The sequence below is a fragment of the Microtus ochrogaster genome, chromosome 7 (assembly GCF_000317375.1).
Source record: "Microtus ochrogaster isolate Prairie Vole_2 chromosome 7, MicOch1.0, whole genome shotgun sequence".
NCBI classification, from domain to species: domain Eukaryota; kingdom Metazoa; phylum Chordata; class Mammalia; order Rodentia; family Cricetidae; genus Microtus; species Microtus ochrogaster.
In genome coordinates this window covers 82,855,016-82,872,212 of record NC_022014.1, presented here as the reverse complement: position 1 = coordinate 82,872,212, position 17,197 = coordinate 82,855,016, and the positions used below count along the sequence as shown (strand labels likewise).

Here is a 17,197-nt window from a genome sequence, read left to right as displayed (position 1 = left end):
GAGAGAGAGAGAGAGAGAGAGAGAGAGAGATTTTGATTGATTTATGTAGGTGCCTGTGCAGTCCAGAAGTGGGCAGTGAGGATGCTAGGAACTGAACTCAGGTCCTTTGGAAGAGAAGCAAGTGCTCTAACTGCAGAACCGTCCTTCCAGTCCCACAAGCCGCCTTATGGAAACAAACAAATGGATTCAGTATTTTCTTATTAGACCAAAAGGCCAAGATTAGCCAAAACACCAACAAGAAGAACAAAGGGTGCCTGTGTCCCCCTACACTAAGAAGCACTGAACACCAAGATGGGCACAGAACAAAGCTGAGGAAGCCTGGCCCAGGTCAAAGCTGGCGTGAAGGGTGAAGTAGCACAGGCTGTGAGGACAGACCTAATTATAATTGACTAAGGCACAACACTTTGAGAAAAGCTTAGGTACGATGTTGCTGTCTCCCGAGAGGACAGCAAGCGAGATCCGTCCAGCATGAACAACCCCTGTCCATCACAGGCCACCGCAAACAGAATAAAAACAAACCATACATTTAGAGGATGGTGAAGAGAGTCTGCCTAGAATACAGAGTTCCAACAAATATGCAAGACAAAAGGAAACAACCCAAGAAGAGAGGCTGTGTGGCTAGCAATCAGCAGCACCCACACGTATTCAACAGGTTCCAGGGAAATCTTAGTTGTACCAAATGTCCCTTTCCCACACACAGCCAATGCAGCGAGGAGGAGGCATGGGGACAGAAAGAAGACCCATCTGATGCTGCCCTGCACACGAGGAATGAGGAGGGGACAGACAGACACCTAGCAGCACTGGTGGTTACTCAAGGATGAATCTTCAGGAAACAGGGAAAAGCACATGCAGTAGATCAGGGCAAGGGTCCAAATCCAACAAGAAAAACCACTGGAACCCTATGCCTATGCCCAATCCTAACCCACCAAAGTCCAAACCCAATGTCTGCAACTGAGGGAGTCCACATCTACCAAAAGGAAGAATCGAGACCCCTATATTTTCACCCACAGGATGGCCCCAGTGCATCAACTTAAAACCAGCTGGGACCCATGCTATGGTTTGACTTTGAAAGGTCTGTAAGAGACTCATGTGTTTCAACATCAGTCTGGTGTGGAATATTATTTTAAGATAAGTTACATTTGTTTATTCTGTGGAACATTTGTTTAATGATGCAAAGATGTGTTGCATTCTTTTATGTTGCATTTGTTTAACTCAGTGAAGCTGTGTTACTTTGCCTGTCTAAAACACCTGATGGTCTAATAAAGAGCTGATCGGCCAATAGCAAGGCAGAAGAAAAGAGAGGCAAGGCTGGAGAAATCTAGGAAGAAAGACCAAGAAGGGAGCGAAGAAAGGAGCAGGGAAGAATCCAGGGCCAGGCACCCAGCTACACAGCAAGCCACTGATACAAAGTAAAAAGGGGTACACAGAGCCGGGCGGTGGTGGCGCACACCTTTAATCCCACCCAGCACTTGGGAGGCAGAGGCAGGTGGATCTCTGTGAGTTCGAGGCCAGCCTGGTCTACAACAGCTAGTTCCAGGACAGGAACCAAAAAAGCTACGAAGAAACCCTGTCTCGAAAAATTAAAAAAAAAGGGGGGGGGTTACACAGAAATACATAAAGGTAAAAGCCCAGAGGCAAAATATAGACGGGATAATTTAAATTTGGGAGTTGGCGGCAGGCTCCCCCAAAGAGCAGAGGAAAAGAGTAAAAAAATCAACAACTATATTGGTGTCCAGCTGGTGGACATGGGGAACAGTTGAGTGACTTGTGGTCGCTGAGTAGGGTTTGAGGGTTATAGCTTGGTGCCACTTCTGGCCCTGGTCTGCGCTTCCACGTGGTGCCATGTAACAGAGCAGTTGGACACTCCAGCTACCACTTCTGGCCTGGTCTGCGCTTCCACATGGTGCCGTGTAACAGAGCAGTTGGACACTCCAGCTACCATAAGTTACCTGCTACGATGGCATGAACCAAAACAGGAGCTAGGGAGATGCTTGGTGCATAAAGTGCTTGCTGCACAAGCACGCAGAGATTTCTGGTACCCGGGAAAAGTCTGACACAGTGGTGAGTGTCTACATCCCCAGCACCATGGGGCAGAAACTGGAGGGTTCTGGAGGTTTCCTGGCCAGACAACCAAGCCAAAACAGCAAGCCTAGATTCAGAAAAGACCCTGTCTCGGCAAAATAAGAGGGAGAGCAACTGAAAGACTCTCCACACTGACCTCTGACCTCCACATGCACTCACTTAAGACCATACAAGCACACACATACCCCAAACACAGATACACACACATACACACACACAGCGCTATGTATATATTCAATAAGCTAAAATAAACCCGTCCTTTCTGAAATGATTCTGTCTGCAGATATGATCTGCTATGACACAACCAGAGAATAGGAAGCTCGGATTCCTCTGTGCCCTGGAGTCAGAATGCAGAAGAACGGATGAGAAGGGCATGAGATTATGGAGGGCACACAGGGCTCCTTTCCTGAGTTCCAGAGTTCCTGGTGGTCCATGACACCATATTCCTTTAAAATCTGCCTTTTCTTCTAACTTTGCTAGTAAGATAGTTTAGTAGGTTGCTGTCAGGCCTGACATCATGAGTTCAGTTCCCAGGAGCTACATGCTAGGAGGAAGGAACTGACTCCTGAAAGTTGGTCCTCTGACCTCAAATGTATGTTGTGGCCTGTGAGCCCCTCCCCCACCCTGCTCGTATTTAGAATATATGATACAAATGGAATCCACGACTAGAAATGGAGAAGATCTACAGGGGGTACGTAGTCTTTATGAGGAAAGCATGGTACTGCCCCTGCGGAGGGAACTTCAGGCCCCTGCCCACTGCCTGCCCAGTCCTGACCCTGCGGAGGGCGCCACTGAAATCTGCACTCACTTTTGCTGGAGCCCACACCTCCAGAGCTCCCCGTCCTGTACAGCAGAGAAGCGAGGCCCGTGTAGCAGGCTGCTCGGCACAGACATGAACATCTTGCCCGCAGAGTGTGACATGTACTCATTTCAGACGGAGCAGTCATCCCCTCCTCCCACCATCTACTCTCTGGCTCAGGGCACCCTTAGACGCTGAAGTTTTGACCTTCAGGAAAGCTCAGGCGTCACCCAAGCAGCATCTGGGCATCAGCTCTTTGGAATACTCAGAACACCCAGGAACCAGAGAGACACTGCCGCTGTTCACACTGGAAAGACTGCACAGGAGATCCATCCATATGAGCATCCCGCCTGTCACTGAGGACAAAACACCCACACATGCAGTCTTACGATTCATTCGTCAATACATCCTCCAAAAGGAATGGCTCCTCTGCCTGATCACCCTCAACCAGGCACCCTGGCTGCTGGCCTGCAGCGTGTCACCTGTCACTGTTCTCCAAAAGCTGACCGGGTGAAACACCAGGGTTCAGCCGGCAAAAGCTACAGGCAGGGGACCTCGGGGGACACCCAAACTGACACGCCTTCTAGGGAAGGAGAGTGGAGGCTGAGGGCAGGCCCACCTTGTTGAAGACCCAGACTTCTCCGTTCACCGTGGGCCTGGGCACCCCGTGGCCATTATAGTGAAAGAGGACCCGCTCCTCCTTGGCATTCCGGCGCAGGGATGTACAAAGCTTCTTTACTTCATCGACAGTGGGATCGAGGCTCTGCTTGTACCGAGCCTGTGGTAGAAAAAGAAAGGAGATGCTTGTCACACACTGGGAAGGGCCAGAGAGTTCCTCCTCCTGGATGCTAAGCTACAGGGAGCAGCTAAGGACACAGGTGGCCCTAAGCTTTTGCATTAAAAAGTGAGGACCCGCTAGAAGAGAGTGTGGTCATGTGGCTGTTTTCACTAACAACATTAACACTGGACATGAATCAAAGACAGCCGTCACATGCCAATACAAGACAAACACAAGAAGGGACCCTTCAGGAAGAGACTGCCCTGAAAACCTTCTTAGAACATGGAGCATAGAGAATTTACTCAAGCAAGGGCCTGCAGCACACACAGCAGCAACGGCAAAGTTATAAAGAGACGGAATCGGTGTCTGACTCCACACAGTCCTCTTCCACTGCTCAGTGGACACTGAACACCTAGGGATGAGGTCTTGAAATGAACACCAAGGTCTTTACAAACACAAACAACAGAGATGACTAAGAAAATCCCAGTAACAAAACAACAGTTAAACGGCTAGGAGATAGCTCAGGAGGAACGATGTGGAACGTCACTGTAGGAACTGGCCAGCACACCAGGGAAACAGAGATAAAGGACTTGAACCGACCTCAGCAGACACTCAGCTTTCTCCAGAGCCAGTCCCACATTCAATACAACCGCAGCAAACATCTAGCAAGGTATTTATGAAATTAAACAAGCTGATATGCAAACCCACACAGAGGACAGAAAAGACGTGCAAGGAAAACTAAGAAAACACAGAAAAGGGAAACCCCACAGTTGGTGTGGGACAACCTTCCTAGAAATCCCAAATCCTGCAGGGCGTCTAATTATGATGATATGATTGGGGCTCAAGACCCCAGATCAGGGAACCTCAGCACAGAGACACCAGAGTTTGAGCCACACACCTGGGCTTCTCGGGAGGAGAGCTGAGAGTTAAACTTTTCCAACAGCTGATGTGTTAAAGCCTGGGCTAACTCGCAGGTGAAGCAAGCTGAGGACCAGGGCAGAGATGAGTCTGGTAATGCACCGAGGATGCTGCAGCCAATGGTGGGGCCAGGGTCTCTGGTTCCCTCCATTTATTCTGTGCCTTACACTTAACTTTTAATGGTAAATTCCCAGTGAACAGAGCCTGGTGTAGTAGAGGATCATCATAGCACTAGAGCACACCATGTTTTCTCTAAAACTACAGCAGAACCCACCAGAAAAACAGTGAAAGGTCATATGATCTGATCTTAAAAAGTAATGTATATGTTTGCATATAACGCAGCTCAGGAAACTTGTACTGTTTGATTTCTAAGAAGAAATAGCACAATGGATGGTAATACCTCGTTTATTTTTATTGTTTACGGTAAGTTTTGGTTATCCTGGGTTCTGCCTGGTGTTTCCATATGCGTTTTAATTTCTGTGAAGAACTGCATTAGAATTTTGATGGGGGTTGCACTGAATATGTAGATTGCTTTTAGGCAGGATGGTAATTGTCACAATATTAATCCTACCAATCCATCAGCATGGGAGGCCCTCCCATCTTCTGGTAAATTCTTCAGTTTCTTTCTTCAGTTCTTACAGCTTTCATTGTACCAAGTTAGATTTCATTTCCTTGGTTAGATGGAGTCCACGGTTTGGGTTTTGTTTTTTAATCTATGGTAAAGGAGATTGTTTCCTTGATCTCATTCCCACTATGTTTGTTCTTGGTATATAGGAAGGCTACTGAGGTTCGTGTGCTAATTTTGTATCCTGCTCCCTTGCTGAAGGCAGCTGACTGTCACTCTTGGTCACCTACAGCTGAAGGTGCAACACTTACTCACTGAGCATGGAGAGATCAAGGTGGCTGCGTCACCCTGCTGTCTAGCACTCATAGTGGAAAGGAAGGCGCTGTGCATTCTGAAAAGCAAGGGCGGTCATCAGCAGCTGTGCACCCTGCAAGCTACAACAGCACCTCGCCTGGCAAAATATGCAGGGATACAATACTGTCATGAATGTTATATTTATGAACCTTATGTTTTTCATTGGATTTAAAATCCACTCTACAAGACAAAAACCATGTTTGTTTCCATTAACTGGGCCCAAATCCCATGGCTGGCTAGGCCACAGGCCCTACTGAAAAGTCTAATGCTATTATTATTCCGCTAAAGGACGTGTAACAAGTCTAACAAACTGCTCTCTACTTTCTTATCCTCCATTCTGCCCGGGGTGAGTGGAACCAGCAGTCCAACCTCAGACCACCACAGAAGAGGGCAACTGCTCCTCCCTCTCCTTTTAGGAGGTCACACTGGTAAACAAGAACCCAGTGCCTTTGTGGAGGAGGATGTGGCCATGACACAGCAGGGGTCAGCCAGCACCCACTGAGAGAAGAGCAGAAAAGAGGGTAAGGGTTAGAACAGGAAGCGGGGAACACCGTGAAAGTTCTGAAGGTCACTGAGCCTTTAGCGAGAAAAGGTTACACTTGAAAGGAACAGCAGAAACGGAGTCCAGCCCCCCACTGATGACCATGCTTGGCCTCCCCTATGGACATCTGTGAGGACAGGCAACCTTCTGAGACATGGTTCTGGGCACTGGAACATGCTCATCTGCTCCCTCCTAGGACAACTCACAGCTATGGCCTTTAAAGACAGTAGAAATATGTTCATGGAACCAGAGGTGATTCACTAAATAAGAAGCTCCTCTCCAGCCCCAGGGTGGACTCTCTGGAGAAGGAGCATGTGGACGTAGACAGAGGCACTAAGCAAAACCACCTGAAAGTGAAAGCCCCTTGGAGTTTCTGAGATGAGAATCCGCCAGCGCCTCACTGACTTACACGGTCCTCCCAAGATCACTTAGCAAACTACTTCCTGTAGTGATATTTTCTTCATGTGTTAACAAAGCCTGCCTGAGGATCAGGGTGCAGAGCTAAACCACTAGAGGCCAGGGAGTGGGGGCGCACACCTTTAATCCCTGGGCACAGGCGGATCTCTAGTTCAGGGTCACCCTGGGCTAAAGACTGCTTCTGTCTAAAAGAGAAACAGCACTCACACAATCCTTTAATCCTAGCACTAGGGAGTTGGAGACAGGAGTGCTATGGCTGAGTGGAGAGAGAACTAGAAGGAGGGAGGAGACAGGAGCAGTCTGAGGTTTGGTGGAGACAGATGAGTCTGGAGATGCCGTCTGAGGACAGGATCATCCCTTTGGTCTGAGCATTGGTAGAAGTAAAAGAACTCTCTAGTGTCTGGCCTCTCTGCTTCTCTGATCTTAAACATTAACTCCTATATCTGACTCTGGGTTTTTAGTATTAAGACCAACTAGAATTCGTGCTGCCCTTCCATCAGTATGGAGCCATGATGGAGGCTGAAGTCATCCTGCGGACGACTAAGTCAACTATTTTCATAGACTGACTTAATCAGTCGGTAAAAAGAGAAATAAACAAGCTGACCACCGAGGGTGCCAGCCCCGGTCGTCCAGTATGTAAGAGCTTGAGAAAGCTGAGGCGCCACAGGTCCTTCCAGGCTCCCTGAGTTCTCTGCTCCATTAAGCAAAACACACTGGAGTCGTATACAAAGCACTTGGCAGGGCTACTCGCAGGGCTGGGCAATCTGGGGTGCCTGCCCCAAGGTGGCAGGATCAGGGTCCAGCAAAGTGCAACTCCTCTCGGGGTTTCCTCACTCGAGACCAGGATGTAGCTCATAAAGGAAAACAGGGTGGTATCACCAGGGCCTGCAGGAACGCTAACCCACAGCAAAAGGTCCCAAGCACAGGCTCAAAGCCCCCGTGGGAAGAGGTACTCAGAGAAGCACAGGGAGGAGGGCAGGGATGCTGATGTAGGCCTAGGCAGGTGGGCATCACTGCCTGGGAGACCTCCAGCCACATCTTCCGCATGCTTGAAATAGCCTGCTGGGGCCTGGACTCTCTGGAGCCTCTCTGAAGAGGGTGATGTCTGAGAAACCTGACATTGCTCACTATCCACTGTGTACAAATGACTGAATCAAGCTACAGACAATGTGGGCGAGCACTACTTACAATTCAGTATGTGCCCTTCAATACCGGGTGTATCTGGTTCTCTCTACAGCGTGATGACACACTACCAACAGCAAGGTTGTTCAGTGACACCAGATTGCTAGTGACATTAATTATTATAATTAGTGAAGGAACGAATCAAAATGACGAACATCAAAGTGACACCAAGTGAATGTCACTACAGCTCTGTAAAGTGCTGTGGGAAACAGCACTTGGGTGCAGGGCAGTTATGGTGCTTGGCTGCAAACCTGCACAGCAGAAGACTGGAAAGAGGCTAGAGTACAGCAGTAAAGCCAATGTTTACCATGCACGACCTCCACTCTCAGGAGAGTTAAGAGTGGTTGAATCAGGGGCTGGAGAGATGGCTCAGAGCAGGGATGAGTTCAATTCCCAGCAACCACATGGTGGCTCACAACCATCTCTAATGAGACCTGGTGCCCTCTTCTGGCCTGCAGGCATACATGTAGAGCACTCACATATAAAATATAAATAAATAAAATTTTAAGAACTAATAAAAAAAAGAATGGTGGACTTGTTCTTAGCTCATCACTGAGTTTCATTGTGTCCCTGAGTAATATTGTCTAAGACACAGACTCTGAATTCTGAACACTGTTGTGGGATATTTTGATCAGACTCTGACACTCCTGAAACTGCCAATAAAATTGACCTTGAATCAGAGGACAGAGCTAGCTACTAGCTGGCCAGAATCAACCATAACAGTTTTGAAGGACCCAGAACATATAGAGACACAGGAAGTAGTTGAGAAGGGTAAAAAGCTTCTCAGCCTTTGGATTGAGAAAAGAGAGAAGAGGGAGAGGCAAGCGGATCAAGAGAGGAGCGGAGGACCAAGAGAACCAAGAGAGCACAAGGCTGGGATGGCAGGGTTGTATAGGACAGAGAAGCTGGGGAAAGGGACAGAAAAGCCTGGACTAGAGAGTTTTAGGGCAGGGGCCACCAGCACTGAATGGGCATGGTGATCAGCTCGATATGCTAACAGACACCACAGGAGCCATTTGTCTGGATTTCTTTGGGAGCTGACAAAGAGTTGCCAAAAAGGGCTCTGAATGATACTCTTTGTGAAAACACAGGAAAAGCAGAAACATTTCTATTTACTACCAAGAGAACTAGCAGGGAAATCATAAACCAAATTCCAGTAATCTTAGAGGTTTGCAAGCCCTGGAGGAGGCCAGGTCCCAACAGCAGAGCCGCCTCCTGCTGTTAATACAAAGTGCAGTCAACAGAGGCTTGTAGTCCATGGTGGGCGTGAGAATTGACAGAAACACTCTACCAGGAAGAAATGCAGAAAAGGGGCCTCTTTCTCCTTTATTGAAGACTCTTAGTGTAGTGGGGAGATGTGAGGAGCAGAACCGGAGAGGAAGGGAAGCTGCCAGAAGGTGGATCTGCTCATCAGAAGGGAAGGTGTGGTGGCAGCAGGGGCTGTGCCTCCCCTCCAGCCCTGGGGTTACAAACACTCACTTTAACAGCTTTCTCTTCCCTCAAAATCTTACTGGGAAACATGAATAAAAGGCTAATTGACCTTCGTGCATATGCTCAGTCCTCCATTTGCTGAAATCCCCTGTACGTTATGTAAGACACCAAAAGGCCCAGACACCATCACTGCTTGTGACCACATGTGAGAACTAAAGTTATGGTTTAAGTTTTAATTACTGTACCTAAGAGAGGCATAAAACAAAATGTCTCTCACCTGTAAAAGTACAGACACTTCCTGAGATGCTGGAGGCTGTTTTATGTAAGATTGTAGGCCACGTGTTTCCACTCCCCTAAGGAAGTGTGTTTGACCCAATTGAACAGAGGTGTGCTTGATCACTTGTAGGTGTGTGGTACATAGCATGAACTATGTCAGGATGAATGCCTGCCCCTGATGGGATGTAGGCGGGAATACACAGGCAGGAAGTATGTCAGGATGCATGTTTGTCCATGATTGGACCTGGTGAGAAATGTATCTTTATAGATTTGCCTTTACAAGCAAAAATGGACTTGTTGGCATTTTCTGGGAACCCAGGAATGGGCCTGACCAGAGTCCACCATCCTGGCCAGTATTTAATTAAAGCTTACTTCAAATTTGGCTTAAAATTGTGGCAATAGTCTTCTTCTCACCTGGTGGGACTAACACGTGCTCTTGGAGCACACTTCCTTACCATCTGTAACAATGACTGCCCACACAGCAGCGGGCACACTCACAGCCCACGTCTTATGTCTTAGAGTGCATATTCTCACAAGGAGCCAGAGGACATAATGCCTCATGGTTCCCAGCATCTCTCATTAAGGTCACCAGTTCTCATCCCACCCCAGAGTCTGCCCTTCAGCGGGCAGTGCACGCTCTGCTCCTTCACAGCAGACTCGCTCACTTCAATCAGCTTCCAAAGCCATGAGCTGCAGCTGACCAAGAAGGGAGTATGCAGGACTTCAGCTTTCTGAGCAATGGGATGGAGGGTAGGGCACCAGCTCAGCTGAAACACCGGCATCAGTGGCCATCACGTGCCTTGCGACAAACCACAGAAATACCCCGCATAAACCCCACATAAAGCCAAGCATGGTGGGGGTGGGGGTGCGGGGGCTGCAGAGGTCGATGGATCTTTGTGAATTCAAGGCCAGCCTGGTCTACAGACTACCTTCCAGGACAGTCAGTCAGGGCTACACAGAGAGACCCTGTCTCAAAAACGGGAGGGAGGGAGGGAGGGAGGGAGGGAAGGAAGGAAGGAAGGAAGGAAGGAAGGAAGGAAGGAAGGAAGGAAGGACAAGACTCCAAAGAAAGTAAAGAGAGCACTCCAGAATGAGACCAGCCCAGTGTCCAGGAGCCGTGTCCATCTGCTACCCAGTCCAGGTTCACGTGGACCTTCCGTCTCTCGTGGAAATGCTGGGCACTCCTGGCTTTCTGCCTACCTCTCTTTCTTCTTTTCTGTCACAGCAGATTTTCTTGCCTCTGTGCACTCTGCACAGCTATCACACTGTATCTGTAACATCACAGCTCTACCGAAGACTCACCCATTGCCTCCAGACACTACACCTCAACAGGCGTGTTATTCTCCAAAAGCACACCCAAAGCCACAGAGCTGAAGTCACGCCACGATCTTAATAAAATTAGGGATTCGTCATTTCTGACCTTGGCTCTAGCGAGGTCTTATCTTGTGCAATTGCAAAAAAAAAAAAAAAATTTAAAAATAAGAAAAAAAGGCTTCAACCTCATTTCAAATCTATCACACTGAGAGGACACATTAATGGACCAGCATGAAAGGCACTTTGGATATTAATAATGTGCCTCCTGGGGGCTGACAGGAATTAATTAATATTTTTAAGGGCTTTGAAATGAGAAACAGTAAATTAAATGTCACCACACCACGTAAGGTTTCATTTCAAAATGAGGACGCCTGGATAATGGCTCTTTGGAGTGAAAGACTTCAGGCAGGTGAAGCATTCAATGGTGTGGGGAATCTCACTGGGCACACAAAACAACAAAACAAGTTTCTAAAGCACTGCCTGTTGTGCCAGGCGTCCTCCTGAAAAGCCAACTCTTAGGATATAATAAAACAGTCATGGGGATTCTGGGACCTGCAAGAGAGGAAAAGAATATAGAATGAGTAACTCAGGACAATCGGAAGAAAGCCTGGGGCTCTGGACTCTACTTTCTCCCCAGTGGTGTCTCTAGACAATCACCTTCCTGGGTGACACCATGCAGCTCCACATTCAGAAAGGGTTCCTGGGATGGGGTTCTGCAGGTCCTCTCTGACTCCTGCTCCCACAAGGCTGAGAGAGCAGGCCACCATCATGTAGGAAGGCAAGGCTGCCATGGTGTAGGAGGCAGCTGTGTGAGCCCTTCATGAACTCGGGATACAGTGATAAGCCTAAAACAGCCACAGTGGGAAGAGACAGAGCAAGGCTGCACTCACTGAATGTTCTCTTGACAAACCCTCAAGCTGGGCTAGGAAACCCTGTGCAGCAGTTGCAACATGCTTACTTCCTCCACAGGACTTCTGCCACCACTGTCCTGTTCAACTAGGACGGTGGGAATGGACCGCATCTTTGCCAGGTGCTGTCTTTCTTCTCCCTTTCTCCTTCCTTCCTCCTTCCTAATAAATGAACCACCTGGAGGAGCGGCACTGGCCTTTGCACTTGGGAGGTTGAACCCAGGGGGCTCAGAGCCGCGACATTTCCTTATTGTTGAGGGTTGTCTTACATGTCTAACATTGCGTTCGAGAGCAGCAATGAAGCAGGCCCTCTGTCACTACTGCCAGGTTCCTCTGCAGGGGACACACTGCCTGGACAGCTGATCTCTGCGCCAAGGCCATGGACTCAACGTGGACAGTGTATGAAGCACAGCCCCCACACTTGTGCCACAGAACCCAGATCACACACTATTCAACACAGTCACCAGTCAAGCCCCTTCCCCATCTCAGCCCTCCAGCCCTAAGTAGCCAGACAATGGCTATGAGTCACATTGTGTGTCTGTGGTGAAGAACTAGGAAAGCCTTCAGGGAGCAGGCAGGAGAGTGCAGCTTTGAAACAGGTACCTGGTAAAAAGCCATAAGGACAATTTTTTCTTCCAGACAAGGGCAGGGCCTACAATGCACTCCACAGGTCAGGTCATAATCTGCAGAAATCTCTTCAAGAGTAGAGAGTAAGAGGAAAAGAACAAAAGGCAAAAATCAAATGATGGCCAAGCAGAGTTGATCAGAGGGGTGGCAGTGGGTAAAGAGCCTCCCAACATGGACATGAAGCAAGGGCTACACAGCACCCTGCAGACACAGCTCTGACCATGCCACTCTTCCGGCTGTTTCTATGTACCATAGCAGCACTCGGCCAAAGAGGTCTTCCTGACCAACTGCAGCTCCAGGCCACGAGTCCTTCATCTGGCTTTCCTGCTGCCCTACTTTGCTCTCTGTTGCTATGAAAGCAGCATGGCCAAGGGTTTGTTTCTTCCTAGAGCTCACAGTTCATCATGAAGGGAAGTCAGACAGGAGCTCAGGGCAGGAATTGGCAGGCAGAGCTGAAGCAGAGATCATGGACTAACACTGCTTACTGGCTTGCTGCTCACCCTGCTTTCTTACACAGCCCAGGACTACCACAGTGGACTGGGCCCTTCCACAGTAATCAAGAAAATACCAAGACGGGCCTGTAGGCCAGTGTGACACAAGTGTCTTCTCATCTGAGGTCCCCTCTTTCTAGAGGACAAGCTAACCAGCACAGCTGCCCTCGAGCTGCTTAGCTGCTGCTCATCTCCGAGCTGTGCTCCTCCTCCCTTGGTCCTTGCCCTTCTTGTCACTTGGCCTTAGTCTCCCACAACACAGAATTCCTAGGTGTCCCTTCAAGACCAAATCTCTGGTCAAATTCCTAGATTTCTTGTCTCACCCTGTACTCATCCACCCAAAGTGGACTCTAACCTCCTGTGGTATGACCCTCTGAGGTAACAGCCACAGACAGATGGACAGACGAACAGACGACAGGCAGGCAGACAGACAGAAGGACAGACAGGCACCCCTCAGATCCTGTCTCTGGATATACACGTCACTTAAATGTGTGTCTAGACTACATTTACTTTATTAACAACCTTCTGCCTTCAATTAGCTGAGTGCTCTAGCAGACCTCATAAAACCTCAGGGTTAACTTTTATCAGGAAGAATGTAGCCCAGGTTTGTGTAATTCAGGCACTATGTCTACACCATTAGAACTCTAATTTCCTGTTAAGGCTTCCATGGAGATGCTGTTCTGTGTGCCCCTTTCCCTGACACTGTCACTAAAAGACCAGCCTCTCATTTCAATCCCTTCACAGAACACAAAACAAAAGCTAGCTGACTTTGTCCATGAACCCCTTGGGTCTCTGCCATGTGAACAATGGCCTGGACAGCAGCCAGAGGCCAAATGACCCCAGGCTGCTGGAGAGGGACAAGAGCCATAAGAACAAGATTAGTACCAGCTTGCTACAGTTTAATCAGCATCCTGGGATGTGGGGAAATGGTGCTGGACAAATAAACATCTCATCACAACGATAGAGCACGGACCAGCATCTTCAGCATCTCATCACAACGATAGAGCATGGACCAGCATCTTCAGCATCCCTAGGCTGCCTCCTGGTATGGGATTCCCCTCTGTATGCTGTGAATATGCTTTATTACTATGGGCTAATAAAGAAGCTACTTTGGCCTATGATGGGGCAGAATATAGCAAGATGGAAACTCCAAGCAGAGGCGGAAAGAAGCAGAGTCAGGCAGGCGCCATATAGTAGCCCAAGAAGTAAGAGGTAACAAAACATGAGCCTCATGGTAAAATATAAAATAATAAAAATGGGTCAATTTAAGATGCAAGGCCTAGCTAGGAATATGCCTAGGCCATTGCCCAAACAGTGTTGTAATTACTATAGTTTGTGTGATTACTCAGGTCTGGGTGGGTGGCCGAAAAACAAAAGAACAGTCTCTACATACAGACTCCTCTTCACCTGACCTTCTACTTGATTGGCCTAGCCAGACATCTCTGCAGCCCAACTTCATGAACTCTGAATGGGCAGGGTAGAGTTAAGCTGTTTTTAGAAATACTAGAAGCAGCCTTCAGACTGCGTAAGTTCAGAAGAACAGGCCACTCTGGCCAGTTCCAAGATCGTTCATCATTTTGGGGGAATGTCCACACTGTCTATGTGCTTCATTCGAAATGACTGCAGAGAAAGATCTTGGTTCCAACAGTACCAGAGATGCCCTTCTGCTCCCTGTGTACACACGTGCAGCTCCTCCTCTAGACACACCTCCGCCCTGTGTACACACATGCAGCTCCTCCTCTAGACACACCTCCGCCCTGTGTATACATGTGATAGCTCCTTCTCTAGACACACCTCTGCCCTTTGTTACAGCTTCTGTTGCACTCTGCATGCTGAGGGAGGGCTAGAGAGGAAAGAAGCAGGTGCACCCATGGCAAAGAGCCACCTCTACAGAAGCCTGCAGCTCAGCCCGAGGTCAGTGACCTACCCACCATTCAACTTGAAAACTTTCTCACTGAAAACCTAACAGCACAGGACCAGCCTTCAGGTGGCAGAACTTCTCCTGGGCAGGTGAGCAGCCAGTGGTAACATCAACTCTCAGGACACATTCTGGGGTTCACTTCCTAATATCCCCTTTCTCTTGCCGCCACTCTACAGGGTAGACAATGGTGGCACTCCCTGCATTACAGACAGGAATCGCGCGGCGGGGCAATTTCAAGACCAAAGTCAGGTTCCAGCCTTACAGTCTACTGCTTACCACCCTGGCATACCAGGGTCGACTCCTAACAGGGTTCTTGGGTTGTGCAAATGAAAAGAAGCAGGACCAATCAGAACAAAAGGAACTTGTGACTGGCAATCACACCTTATATGATCTATCCACTTCCATGCAGTCCGCCCGTGCTCTGTGCCTCTGGTCCACCAGACACGCAATCCCCATGTTGAAACAAGAACATCTCCCATAATCTTCTCAGACCTGTCTTCTGGTGCAGGGAATCCCAAGACTACTTGAAAACTCACAATGCTCTGACAAAATTCGTGGTTGGCCACACCTGTCACTCACCGCCACCAGCCTTCATCAGGGGCTTCCAGCCTATGCCATGCTCCCTCTGGATCTGTGTTCCTGCTCTTATCACAGTGCAGTCTTATGCTTGTCACCTCAGACACTACATGAGCTAACGAACCAGGGAGGGAGGGAGGGAGGGAGGGAGGGAGGGAGGAAGGAAGGACGGACTGGGAAATCCAATAAGCAGGATGGGATGGGAGGGCAGACTGGACTTTGACCACAGGGACTAGCACCACTCACTGGAAACAGAGACCTCCCAGCTGAACCTGTATGACTGCCATGGCTATCATTCAGACATGGCTCATGTTGTCACAGAATGACTTAAAGATTGTGACACTAACCAAATGTCAAAAGGGTAGGTCATACCTCACAAGGTCTCAAACCACACAGAAAATTAACATGTATTAGAACAGCACAGCAGAGCAACCTTGGGATTGCACAGCACCATGAAAGGCCAAGCTTGAAGAGCAAATGCGGAAGGAAGGAAGGAAGGAAGGAAGGAAGGAAGGAAGGAAGGAAGGAAGGAAGGAAGGAAGGAAGGAGAAACACCAGGCCAGAGGAGCTTGTAAGAAGAAAATTACAGCCTCCACCTTCCACTCCCACAGCAAACGTGGTCCAAACGCACTGCTGAGTGTTCAGGTATCAGGAGCCAACTTCCCTGGGCCTCTAGCACAGACGTCACTTGGCAGTGCACACAGATGCAGCCTGTAATTCCATTCACTTCCTTTTAAAGAAAGACCAGGTGGAGCACAGAGGTCTGAGTATGAGAGGGTACAATGAGTATCTTGCCAGTAGAGCTCACTCTAGGCATTCCCGTGGACCATGCTGGGGGAGCAGGACGGCTTCTGACACTAGTTTAGATTGCTTCACTAGCCTTAGCCAAATGTCTTCATTTCCCTTCATTGACAACCAGAACAACCTGGATTTCTACCACAAGGAAGAAAAGGCCATCGCTGCATGGGGCCACACAGAGGGTCTCAGTTGTGTGAGCCTGGCAGACCCATCCAGTGGGTTAGCAGCAGCCACACGGACGCAGAAGGGAGAAGGCGGCAACCCTTCGGGTTCCACCACGGGTCTGCCCCAGAAGAGCAGCTTCACATGAGATTTGTAAAACCGTGTCTCTTTTCCCTTATTATTATTCACCAACAAGTCTGCCTTCCTTGATTGGAAAAAGAGGCAACGGTCCAAAAACAGAAATCTTAGCTTACACATCAGGCTACTCCACGCCTGAAGAAAAGGGTTCCCTTTGGCTCCTCAGAGCTGCTGGCAGGGGCCCCGCACCAACACAGGACACACCCTCTCAGCCAGCCCTGCCCTGGGGTTTCAGCAGGCAGCACCTGCGCTGTGCTAGGTCGGCACAACTGCCGGCTGCAGTGTGAAGGACACCTGCAACCATTCATTCCCACATGCAGGAGCGGGCTCGCCTCCACAGCAGACCAATGGCCCACAATGGAAGAACTCTGAGTCTGAGTAAAGACCAGAGCTTTCATTCCAAAGTGGACCTTGGTTTCTAATCTGATAGATGGAGTGCCTACCCACCCGCCCCCCCCAAAAAAAAACACTAAGAAGAAAATCATGTGCATTATGCCCACCATTAATACAGAAAAGAAAAATACTCCTTTGAAATTTTTTTGGGGAAAAAAGAAAAGTACAAGCCTTACATACATATCACACATTACTGGAATATTACGTGTGGGGGTTGTGGCTAGACAACAGGATTAGCAGGCAGATTTCCCTGACATCCTTGACCTGTTTAACTTGAAATCAGGAAAACTTTACTTAATTATAAAATGAAGTTAATTTCATTTTAAAAGAAGACCTTAAAAGTTGTAGACAAGGGGCTGGAGAGATGACTAAACAGTTCAGGGCACTTGCTGCTCTGTAGGAGACCTAAGCCTGGGTCTGAGCATTCACACCGCACGGCTCAGAGCTACCTGTATCTCCAGTTTCAGGGAATCCAAAGCACTCCTATGGCCTCTACGGGCACTCTACACACACACACACACACACA

General features: G+C 48.7%; 1 protein-coding gene across 2 annotated transcripts in view; it reads right to left on the bottom strand.

The window, feature by feature from the left end:
- The window catches only part of Rptor (regulatory associated protein of MTOR complex 1), a 304,700-nt gene that overhangs the window by 176,881 nt on the left and 110,622 nt on the right, over positions 1-17,197 (bottom strand). The window contains exon 4 of one of the 2 annotated variants that reach the window (XM_005350837.2): positions 3,501-3,659. The exons of the other annotated variant lie outside the window; for it this stretch is intronic. Within the exon in view, the coding sequence (XP_005350894.1) occupies positions 3,501-3,659 (159 nt within the window). The remainder of the gene's footprint in view (positions 1-3,500; positions 3,660-17,197) is intronic. 2 annotated transcript variants of the gene reach the window in all.